We start from the raw sequence: 12,594 nt of genomic DNA, 5'->3' as shown, positions 1-12,594 counted from the left end.
TCGCTCGACTACAGAAGAGGATATTTGTCACTTGTTGTGGGATTGCTAGTAGAGACTTCCCCTTGTATATGATCCTTTCAATGGGTTTTCCTCGTTTTGAGATTTCCCACAAATTAATCAAATCGATTTAAAAAAAAGTGTGTGTGTGTGTGTGTTTATTGCTCAAGTTCTCGTAGAAATCAATTGGAGTATTTCGAGATTTATTAGAAACTCTATTAGTTTAATTAATAACACTCAACTTGCTAAAACTTGTATTGAGCACACAATTTTGATTTTGTCTTAATCGTGTGCCATATACTAGGAAAAAAAAAGGAAACATGCAGCTAAACACTAGTAAGTTTTTGAGTAAAACTTAATTGCATGCCTCAGATGATAGCATGCCAAAGATATACCCATTTGGAGAGATCTATGCCTTATGAGTAGGTATATAGTTTGATCCCAAACATTTGAGGCCATTCATTTGACCATCATGCATGCCATATATATTCCTCCCTAGGGAAATTTGAGAAATTTAAGGTGAAGAGTCACTACCAGGGCTCCTTCAAACCTCAAATACCAAAGTATGTATGTATGCAAACCAAAAAATATGTTCACAGAAGCATACTGCTCATAAGTCTCACATGGTCAAAAGCTTGCCATACCCCATTTCCCATTACATTCAAATAGGAACCATAACTCAAAGGACTCGGAGTTTTAGCTGGTAGAAAAGGTTGGGGTTTCAACTACGGCTAGAATAAGCAAGAATATAGTTGCACCATGGCAAACTCTAAACTAAACAGTCCCATTACAAAAGAATGAAAAGAACTATACCAACTTTCATATTAAAACTTGCAAATGCTTGAATTCTCATGACAAGTGGACTCGGTAGGTTATTGCTTATCATCTTTCTTTTGCACAAAAGAGAATGGCTTGCATAGATTATCATTTATGGAAAAAAGACATCACAAGAAACATCTTCTCAAAAAAATGACTACTGCAAAGTTGCTGTCTAATTATAATAATTATGTGATTATGTCTAATGACATATTCACAACTGAAAGTAATCCCTTAATCTCTTTTATCCTTAATCGCTCACAGTATTTACATGTATACATACAAATCCATGACAAGAGCTAAGGCTAATATTTTATTGTGAAATCAAAAGAACCAATTAGTAAACTTTGGGTTCTTAGGAATTTTCTTTTTTGAAGAAAAAAACATCAGAAATGGGGAACAGAAGGGAAAAAACTAATGACAAAAAGAGACATTCAAATGGTATTTACAAAATTTAGTCATGGCACCTAGGGACCAATTAAAGACAAAGATCACACATATATTGAAAGAGAGTTATTGTGGAGGCCCTAGAATTTGTCTTAAGATGTCTGTCCATCTTTGCATTCTAAGCTTCAAAGCTCTTGGGTTTGAGAAGAGGTAGCCTCTGAATTCCTCATCCTACATCACAACAAAAATGACATTCTAGTGAGGAGAAATCTAATACTGATGAACATCAAACAGGTCAATGCTGACCTCAACAAGAAGCTTATGGAGAGCTTGGGCTATCTTTCCCTTGTTGGAACGAACCAAGTCTATGCGTTTGTAGTTCACGAACCCAAGCTGCATATAAAAATTATTCCTCAACATTCATGAGCTTCCAAGTTCCAGATGACAGTCCGCATTCAAGTATTTGAAGTTTTGAACACTTACCATCACGGTGTCCCAGAGGCACACATTAACATCAACATCATACTTGAGGCCCCTGTACAAGAAAGAACTGTGTTAGTAGAAGAGTTTAATACAATTCCACTATCCTGTGGTTATTTTGTATCGTTTGTCCTTTATCGATAGATGTATGCCCATGTACTTTTGATTTGTCTCATAAGCCAATTTCCGCCTCTCATAGCCGAAAAAGTCTCTCTCTCTCTCTCTCTCTCTCTCTCTCTCTCTCTCTCTCTCTCCTGAGCTTTTCACTGGTGTTCCTTTATCACCTTTTTGTGGCAGCAGTTTTGGCTATTCTCTTCAACCTCTTACCTCTCATCCTTCAACCTCCTATGCATTGGTTGCTTTTCATTAGATCCTTTGATGTTGTCCTGGGCTACGTCAGTTAAGCCCCATATTTGCCCAGGGTTGTCTTCATCTTCACAGAAGTTTGGTGGTGCCTATCTTTCAGAGGTTTTGGTAGATACCCTCTCCCGTTTCCTCATCTCCCTTCAGTAGTTGCAAGGGTACTTAATTGCCTATGGGTGAATTTACATTAGTTTTGACTTTCCCTTGGGGTCTGCACCATTTTGGGAGCTCCAAGGGGGGTCAAGTAATAGATCTCTCTCTCTCTCTCTCTCTCTCTCTCTCTCTCTCTCTCTCTCTCTCGCACTGGAGCTACGGAGATCCAGACGGCCACGATTGAGGAGAGGGGCTACACAGCATCGACGGAGACTACAACAAAGGATTCGAGCCATACTCTCTCGATATCCAGAGTGCAGATGAGGATGGATTCTAGTAATAGTATCTTGTTCTTTTGTACCCAGACATGGTATTAGATTCACCATTTTGTAGCAGATTGGTCTCATAGGTCATTTTGGCCTTTTGTAGACGTTAATTCATCTCATCTCATCTCTCTCTCTCTCTCTCTCTCTCTCTCTCTCTCTCTCTCTCTCTCTCTCTCTCTCTCTCCCTCCTTCCTTCCTTCTTTTTGAGCAAAAAAGTGGGGCGAAAAAACCCTGTGCTATGCCTCCAAAATTTTCCGCATCCATTCCATCATCTCTAGATGTGGCACTCCAAAATAGGATGCAGATCCCCTACATAGCCAAACTTAAGAGAGGGAGGCACAAGGCTCCAACAAATGGGAAGACGCCTCTAAAGCTCACGATGGCAAATTGGGCAACCATTTGGGAAGAGCACTACAGCAACAATCTGGCTCCAAGTACTCCACCAAAAGGTTTGTCAAGGTATTCCATATTGGAAAGACTTAAAAATACAACCCCTCTTGGATCCCATGCACATATTCAAGAATGTAGCCCACACCCTGTGGGACCACATTATTGGCACCACTACAAAATCCACGGGAGGTACCATGATGAGCCTCTCTCTGGCCATCACATATCTGGCACTCATAAAAATCTGCAAACTGTGTAAGATCTATGTTATAGCTGGCCTTCACCATCATCTGGTCCTACGAGGTATCATAGATAGTCTCCCTTGTCCAAGAGATATACTGTAACGTCTGCAATGTGAATCTGATCATAGGTGCACTCTCTAGACCAAAAACGGTATGACGTACTGCAGACATTTGCAGGAAGAACATATCTCAAAGAAGTTTGTAGGGATCTCTATGCATCACACACAAAAAAGTGAGCAAGCAACGACATGCATGACATGACGTTTGCTTGTGAAGAAAATCTTTCAGAATAATCAAACTCCTGAGCTACTGAGGAGCCTCACGATCCTGCTCTACCCCTATAGTGCATGTTGTGAGAGGCACCTACCACTTTGAAAATGGTAGCTTGCTTATTAGAGGATTTTAAGGATGCGCAGAATGACTAGGAGGGTCACAAAGTCCCCCACTCGGGTGCTCATCCAGTTCAAGTTCTCATGGACCGAGTGGCGCAGTATGCTCCCAATGCAATTATTTTGTTCTTTCCGAGCAGTAGGCAAGACGTGGACCAATGGATAGAGTTCCTTCTTAAATGTCGAGATGGGTCAACTTTGACACTAGAGGATTCTATGAAGCCTTGTTGGCAAACACTAATGCTCACAATATATTGCTTGAATTATCCCCATTGGTGTTTGGTACTTAGATGACACATGTATTGCCCTAGGCTCTTACCAAAGACTACCAAAGCCTCACCTGCCACAAGTGCCCAGTATAGGTGGAAACAATTGGCTTTCCGTGCACCTAGCGACACTTTCTCCCTATGCTTGCTTCTCATCTGGGGAAAGTGATATGTCCTCCCAAACTTGATGCCAATACAAATCAATTTTGTGTGCTTTGGGACACGAATGTTCCCCCCTGAAGGCATTACCGACCCTCTCATTCGGAAATGCCCCTTCAAGCTTAAATGGAAAGAAATTTGCGAATTCATTCTTTCACTGTGGGAAGTTTGGACACATGCAATCCTAATTTGCAACCTCTTCCTTCAATTGTTCCTCAACTTGTTTCCAATAAGAAAGAGGTCTCTAACCCTAGATCAACCTCTATTGGGGCCTCTACCGTGCCTGATACTCCACCTCTAAATAAAGGGCGAGTCAAATCTGCTAGTTCCCCAAACTTCGAGTAAGGGAAAGCTTGCAATTGCACTTGAAACGACGAAAAAGGAAACGAATGTGGATTCGGGGGAAGGATCTCCTTGGGTGAACCCCAAGAAGACCATTAAAATGCACCCTCAGTTTTCTTCCCGTAATTATGTACCTCCTGCTGTGAAATCTGCGATGCAAAAACCACTTCCTTGTAATGATAATCAAATACTTGCAGAAGCATGAAACAAGGTGGTACATTCTTATAAAGATGCAGTGATTCATGGGGCTTCTTCATCACCTATAGGCTTTACCTCCTATGATGCGGGCATGCAAGATGTTGCAGTCGCTGTTGATGTTGATGTACCCATGGGCACGTCATCTTAGTCTCCTCCTTCCTTTGCTTTTGTACATACCTCTCAAATGCATAGTTTTGTTAAATGCATTTCATAAAATATGCACGGGTTATGTAACCCTGATAAGTGGAGATTAACCTGGTATTATGTACATTTGGGTGGGGATGTCCTATTGCCCCATCCATTCTTAGCTATGGTGCACCATCTCTTAGCTTGTGTGGCACACTATCTAGCTTGGTAGCCTATGTGGCACTATCCCAAGAAAAATATCTTAGATATTTTGTACACCTTACTGGTGATGTCATCCTATATATAAGCTCTAGCTCTTTTTCTATATAAAGAGCAACCATGTACAAATCTATGTATGTAATCCATCTAGCAAGTTTATTTTTTAGTTGAGTTTGCATATCTCATTTCTCTATTTGAGCATAATAAGAATTAATCATGCATCGATTATGAATGCAACATTTTACAAGCTGTCGAAGCACCTTACAATTGGTCTCAGAGCCGTATTAGATCCTAGTAGTATTATAGATTAATAGCTTTGAATTTAACCATCTTTCTCTAGAGGCTTTGTAAATAGCCACTTTGATACAAAGTGTTTGTTTCATTCTTGTGCTAAGTGGTAGTGTCTTGTTGAGAGCAAGTGTCAATGCCATGTTTCTCTTCATTCCATGAAAAATGCTAGAGAACTTTTAAAATTGAAGGGTAAGGAAATTCTCTTTCTTGCATGGTAGTCATCTCTGCAGCAAATCCACACAAAAGTTTTATGAAGAGAGTTCAAGCTACAGCGCATTCCTTCGTTTAAGTTTGACGATGGTAACCTCGAAAGTCCCATGCTTATCAACCTAAAGCCTTCACGTCATGCTTCCTTACTATTATTGTTAATGAGGAGTTCTCGCCATCACCAAGCTCACGGCTACCCTTTCTAATTGGTTTATGACTTGAGGCCTTGCGTGCATCACTCTACTCGGCTTATCCATGCCATAGCCTCATCCACATCATCAATAAAGAACGAGCCAGTACAGCCCAAGTACAACCCTCTGCTTGCACTCAGTTTCCTCATGGAAGCTCATCCTCATCGCCATAGTGCTCAAAGGCAAGGAGCCCATCGTCAAATTTAACCTGCAACGCTGTCTCGTCATCATCTGGGCCGTCGAGAGACACCTGTTGTCGAGAAGTTGACGTGCTTGCCAAGAAGGTACCGGACCTCTGGTTGTGAGAGCTTGTGAGGAGGCAGTACAGAATTCACAGAATTTACGACCTAAACACACATTAACCCTAAGAGATTGCACAATATGGAAAGAGTGAAAGTCAGCATTGTGTGGGTTATTCATTTAGGATAATACAAGCATAAAGAAAAGGGTCTAGTTATGGCCAGTAGCTAGGATGTGAGGAAGATAGAGATAGAGATTGAGATAGATGCTTATGTACAGATAGATATGTGGTTATAGAGCGAGATAGTTGGAAAGATAGATATGTGGTTAGAGAGCGAGATAAATGGAGAGATAGAATACCGAAGGATGTATGAGAGAGAGAGATATTTGGTGAGAGAGGTAAATAGATTTAGAGATATAGATTGAGTGGAATTGTAGTGGTACAGAAAGAAAAATGTTCTTGCCTGATCCAAAAATGGGTGAAACTTTTTCTACAGGATCCTTGGTAATATGGAATGAATCAGTATGTTTTACAAGACTTGGGACTTTGAAGAGATGTGAGAGACAATATGTACATAATGTACAGATAGGCATGAAAGAGAGTGAGTTGTTAGAACGTAGTGAAAATGTTTTGGGTTTGTGTGAGCAAGTTTCTTTTGTAGATACTATGGGTGAGCTTGATGCTATAATGGAGTCTGGTTTGCATCTTGGGAATGAAGTTATGAAAGTATGCTCTGTGGTAATGTACGAAGTCATAGAAGCCTTTAAAGAAAACCAATGTCTCAAGCAAACAATTGGCCAGAAGTCCATATTGCAATTAAATACAAGAGTGTAGCAAAGAAGGTGAAACCGGTAGCTTCACCCTTACCACCCAACAACGGGGAAAAGATTGAACAAGCTTCTTTGCGACCAAGTTTGAGGAATCCTAAAAAGATTGGGCACACTTTCACAAAGGAATTTTTTCAATAGTTGCCGATCGGTTGCGAGGAGTTTCTAACACAGAGGAGACAAAGTGCTTCAAAGAAATGCTTTCAAAGCATGGTAAGGCTTTTGTATTTGAGCCACATGAGATAGGATGTGTTGATCCTTCTATTGTAGCTCTTATGGTAATTTTTACAATACCTCATGTACCGTGGAATCTAGTACCTATTTCGGTTCTAAAGGTTCATTTGCCAAAGTTAATAGAGCTATTGAATGAGAAGACACCTTTAGGTTTGCTAAGAATGTGTACCTTGCTCAGGGCGAAACCAACTCGATTGCACATATGATGAATGGGAAGAATAAAGTCTTACGTTTATTTCTCAAATCACAATGTGTTCCATTGATGATTTATCTATCAAAGGATGTGAAGAAGGTGAGAAAGGTGAAGCTTTGGATCTCAGGGGGTGCCGCAAGTTTGTGGCAAATCACATAAATGATTTTGATAAAAAATTTTCTAGGTTGGAGGAAGTGAATGTTACCTTGTCAGGGAAAAAGTCTATGTTTGGTGTCAATGAAGTGCTCATCGTGAGACACCTGTGCAGGCCATATGGTAGGAAACCTTGTCCAAGAAAGATAGATGTCAATCAAAGAATGAAAGAAACATGCACTAGCATCACTGAGATTAAAAGGTTTCTGGAAGCATGTGTCTTTAATGTTATTGGATTTCACATTATGTACATGTAGTTGATCCTCTTTATCAATTGCTTAAAAAGAATCAAAGGTTTAAATAGATAGATGGACTTGTAAAAGCCATGAAAAAGCTAAAGGAAAAGGCCAGTAATTGTGACAGTAGAATTGGATGGGCAATATGGGAAAATGGTGAAGAAGAATACAAGTATGTGGTGAGATTTGGAGAAAAGGTACTAAGTGCTCGCCAAAGAAACTATCCACAGATAAAGAGAGGGTTGTGGGGTATGGTTACAACTTTGAAAATGGGAAAGAGTAGCTAATTGGTAAATGTGTGGTTGTAGAAACATATTATATACCACTTCTTGGGATGATTACAAGCTGCTCAACACTAGGCATTGCTATGTTGCGGTGGATTCTCCACATTAAGCCCTTGGATCCCGAGTTTAAGCACATCGTAAGTAAAGACAATACACTGGCAGATATCTTATCAGGGCAAGGTATGAAAACGAGTTACACATGATTGATGAGGCTGATGATGTGGGCACAAAGTTCTATTCCATCTCTCATGTGAAAGGTAATCATGTTTCCAATCCACTTGAATTGTTCTTGAAAGAGCTTTATGAAGGTGATTGGCTTCTTATTGAAAGCTACTTGAGTACTTCAACAAAACAGGATGATTGGTCTGAACAAGAGTTCAAGACGATACGCAGGAAAGCATATGGGTACTTTTTGAAAGAAAAGGGTGCTACACCACAAAGGGTTATATGTAAAAAAGACTCAAGTAAAGCTCATGAAAGAGTTTCATGAGTCTATGGGCTGGACACAAGGGTGTGTGGGTAACCTTCTCTAGATTGAAAGAAAAATATTGGTGGAAGGGTATGTATAAAGATGTATCTCAGTTTGTGATAGGTGAAGCCTATGGTGGATGGTGATCTGCACAACTCATGGCGTGCAGTAGATGAAACCGGAGAGAGAGAGAGAGACTCGATATTCAGTAGCAAAACAAAACACACGCTATTCTCTCTTAGTGTATATTTGATTAAAGTCTATTACATAATATATGACCACAAACTTGCCATGCAACACTAAACTTGGACTGACTCTTACCTGCATGCTATAAAGGACCGTGCCCACCATGCATATGGACGACCGAACTCGGCTTGCAAACCAAACAGTTTGTAGAGTCGTGTGTAACTTGTCAAATGTTTTCAAATGTACGACATCGTGATAGGTTGCACCCTATATATCCACTAGCCATGCACTATAAGTGGGTTGTGGATCTAGTCACAATGCCTTTAGGGATCGTATGTAACTTGTCAAATGTATTCAAATGTACGACATCGTGATATGTTGCACCCTACATTTCCACTAGCCATGCACTATAAATGGGTTGTGGATCTAGTCACAATGCCTTTAGGACTCTGGCAAATGAGATACTTAGTCACAATGCCTTCAAGACTCTAGTCGCAATGCCTTCAGGAGTCGTATGTAACTTGTCAAATGTATTCAAATGTACGACATCGTGATAGGTTGCACCCTACATATCTACTAGCCATGCACTATTAATGAATTGTGGATCTCCTTTAGGACTCTGGCAGATGAGATACTTAGTTCTTGCACAAGAGGACCTAACTAATTAGGTTGAAGGGCGAGCATTAAGCGAAAAAACCATAGAAGCTGTATGCAAATTTCTTCTTGATGATGTGATTTGCCGTTATTATTGTGTGGGAAGATCACTGCAGACAAAGGTGAACCAGATGCCGAGGAAGCAAGGGATTTCTTTTCTAAATTAAGAATTAAACTTTCTCTTACTACAACTTAGAACCCTGAAGGCAATGGAAAGAGTGAAAGAGGGCATCCTTCTATTGTCAAAGCTTTGGTCAAGGTTTGTAAAGAAAGAGTTGGTGAGTGGCCAAAATTATTGCCATATACTTTATGGGCTGATCGTACAACATATAGCTCAGTAACTAGCTATATGCCTGTGGAGATGATGTATGGTCAAAAGCCAGTGATGCCAATTGAAGATACAATTCCCACTTAGAATATACTACCTTCGCAAGATGGGCTTAGCAAGGAAGAGTTGCTTGCATTGCGTATAAGACAAGCGTATAAGACAACTAGAGAGAAGACCTAGAGACATTGAGGTTACAAAAGAGCGATTGAAAAATGCAAGGTTGAAAAACAAAGACTACTTTGATAAGCGACATCGGCTCAATAGCCAAGCAATTGACAAAGGTGATTGGTTTTTACTGTATGATAGTAGCTTTGATAACTAGTACACAGTCATACGTAAGTTCTCAAAAAGATGGTTTGGATCGTATGTTGTAAAGAATGTGTATGAAAATGCTACTTACAACTTGTCTGAACTATATGGGACAGATGTAAAGGTTCCCATTATAGGGAAAAGGATTAAAGTGTTTAAGAGAAGAGAAGACGGTTATCTAGAAGATGTTGAGGAAGAGGAAGAGCAAAACACATGTGAAGATCAAGCTTTGGAATCTATCAATGAAGATGAAGATCTACAAGCTGATTGAACATGCAAAAAATCAAATGTGACACATACCAGAGTATGTGCAAGTTTAGAGGGGGTGGATGTCGTGCTATGGAACGTACATAGTGAGAACAAATACTAGAAGATTTATTTTGTGACTTTTTAGATGCATGAGTATATTTACCACAATGTACATATGCATATTTCAGTATAAGGATAAGCTTTCTATCTCATCCTAGTATTTATCTCAAGGATAACTTACAAAACTTTGTCAAGGAGCAATGTCATGCTTTCATATTACATGAGATGTTCATTGGAATCAAATGGAAGTCTAAGTTCAGGGGATCACAAGTAGAGTTTTGCTACTAGAAAGATACCCTATTTGGATGATTAGTTTTACACACAGTTCCCATCCGAAGTGGAAAAAACTTTTAAATTAGGGGTTGTAGTCCATGAGCTGAATTTTTTGCACCTATTTTTATTTTTTTATTTAAAGCCATGATTGAGGAGATATGCTGAAAACGGCAGACCTCAGTCTGTCCACATCATGCAAGAACAGACCATTTCAAACTTTGCCACCTCCTATTCACACTGGCTTTTCTCTTTCACCTATAAAAGAGGACCTCTTCTTCCTTAAAAACCATCCAATAGAGCATCAGAGGATTAATGCTTAATTGTACTTAACCATAAACATAAACCTAATCCCTACACTTGTCTCTCGAGGAAGACTAGCCAATCTTGTAAGCATCCCTTGTAAGCTCAACTCTAATCAAAGAGAGACTTGAATTTGGTACATCAATCAAGGCTTGAAGTCTTCCCTCTCCTTCTCTCTCCAACAAGCTGGCGAATAACCACCGAAGGGTTAGTCAAATAAGATGTGCTTTATTTTTGAATTTGTTGGTGTCTTGTTGTTTTGTTTTTCAACTCTAGCTCAATCTATCAATCATTTCCCTATGATTATGAAACTCTTTACTCACCTTTGGTAAAAGATACTCTCCGAGGTTGTCAGGATTTCTTTCATGGTTTTCAGAAACTGTGAGAAATGGAGCAATACGTTTACCATCTTTGCTTCGTATCTTGGCATAAGTTGAACCATCATACATTACTTTTCTTTCTATTCGAACTCCCACAATGTGGGGCTACCCGAGGATAAGATGATATGAAGATGTGTCCTCTACAAAGAAAATTTGTTCAACCTTTACATCACCTATAGTCACCTTTATACTTGGACATGCTGCATACAATTCACCTAATGAATTGTTTGCCACTTTAACCATCCAACCATGTTTTGTGTCCATTGGCCATTTACATTTGTTGTAGAGACTTTTTGACATTATATTTATTTCAGACTCATGGTCCATTAAGACAACAAATGGTTCTTCAAGATAACCTACCTTGACCAATGTCTTCATAGTAGCTCGCACCCAGTGACTTCTAGAATAGTGGCTCTTAGGAATGCATTGAGCTTCTTCCCCATCATCAACAAATTTCACTTGTCTTACGTTCCAAGAAGACTGGTAGCATCCTACCATAGCTTCATCATTTTCTTTAGCTTGCACATGTACTCCTTCTGTCTTCATAGTATCGCCTTCAACTTGTAGACGAATAGCCTCTCCAAGTGTTTGCCTCTTTCTCTTTATGATGCCGAAAAAAATTTCATGGAATTTACGCTTGGCTATGCCAAGCATCTCTCCCAAAGTAAACTCAACCTTGCTATTCATAAACCTCTCCTCTAGCACTTTCTTCAAGTTTGTAGCTAGTTCAATGTCAGACTGTAGTTTGTAAGCTGGTCTTTTTGGCTTACCTTTTGTTGGCTGCTTCTTCCTCCCTGTTGTAGACTCTTCCATGGTCACTTCTGGTGAAGGTGCCTCTTGTATTGGTAACATTTTCCTCTTCTCAGAGTTAGTTCTCAAGGGTAGTGTAGCAGGCTACAGTGTCACTTTCATAGGACACAGTTACAGTTAGTAAAGTTGGTCTGGTCTGTTCACACTGGACGGACACTTGGGCAGTGACACGTGGCAGGGATACGGAGGGTGGCCTAGTGGACATGTGGCCAGGTCACACTTAGTTGGACGACATTTATGGGCCGTTGGTGGCTCTTTATGATTGTATCTATGAGTAGTAGCCGTTGGGTCATTATCATTATCTTATCTTGTACGTAGTCGTCTAGAGCGAGTCTTACACAGAGTCCTAGACAGAGCACATTAGCACGATCCCTGCACATCTGAGCCTCGACAACCCCATTGTACCTGTGAGTCTTGGGCTGGAGCTGAGAGTGCTGCCACGCCAGAGTCGATACACGGTTCTTTGAGATAGTCGAGTCCACATGTTCTGGTCCACTGTTGTGTCTCTGTTGTTATCCATTGTTTCTGTGTTTCATTCTGTTTGAGAGAGTTTCCATTTGTTTGAGTGAGATTGTCTCGCACATTGCACTGAGGGGCACCCACACTGTAGAGAGCACCACATATTATCCGAGCTACAAGTGCTCTCATTTTGGCGATCACGGTGGGACCTCAACTGAAATCTCACTCTGTGAGGTGCAAATCTTGAAGCTAGTTAGGTTGATCTAGCTTCGCTTGCCTTCTTCGCCGACCTTGCCTTGCAATGTTCCCCTCACTTGGTCCATTAGTCCATGGTCTAGTCCTTTCTCGCCCTGGTCCAACTTATCCTTGTCCCTGGTCTAGACCTCCTCGACCTTGGTCTAGTCCTCCTCGTCCCTGGTCTAGACCTCCTCGACCCTGGTCTAGCCTTCCTCGTCCCTGGTCTCGTCCTT

At 40.4% G+C, this 12,594-nt stretch overlaps 1 protein-coding gene across 1 annotated transcript in view; it reads right to left on the bottom strand.

The window, feature by feature from the left end:
- Positions 1 to 1,040: 1,040 nt before the first annotated feature.
- Positions 1,041 to 12,594, bottom strand: part of LOC147426784 (uncharacterized) — a 192,615-nt gene continuing 181,061 nt past the window's right edge. Inside the window, exons 13-15 of the mRNA XM_086498705.1 lie at positions 1,684 to 1,735; positions 1,507 to 1,593; positions 1,041 to 1,431 (exon numbers count right to left, since the gene is read on the bottom strand). Coding sequence (XP_086354831.1) covers positions 1,327 to 1,431; positions 1,507 to 1,593; positions 1,684 to 1,735 — 244 coding nt within the window. The 3' untranslated portion in view covers positions 1,041 to 1,326. The remainder of the gene's footprint in view (positions 1,432 to 1,506; positions 1,594 to 1,683; positions 1,736 to 12,594) is intronic.

The sequence above is a fragment of the Adiantum capillus-veneris genome, chromosome 24 (assembly GCF_014529385.1).
Source record: "Adiantum capillus-veneris isolate H3 chromosome 24, ASM1452938v2, whole genome shotgun sequence".
NCBI lineage: Eukaryota > Viridiplantae > Streptophyta > Polypodiopsida > Polypodiales > Pteridaceae > Adiantum > Adiantum capillus-veneris.
The sequence above is the reverse complement of the archived record's forward strand: the minus strand, read 5'-3'. Positions and strand labels throughout refer to the sequence as shown.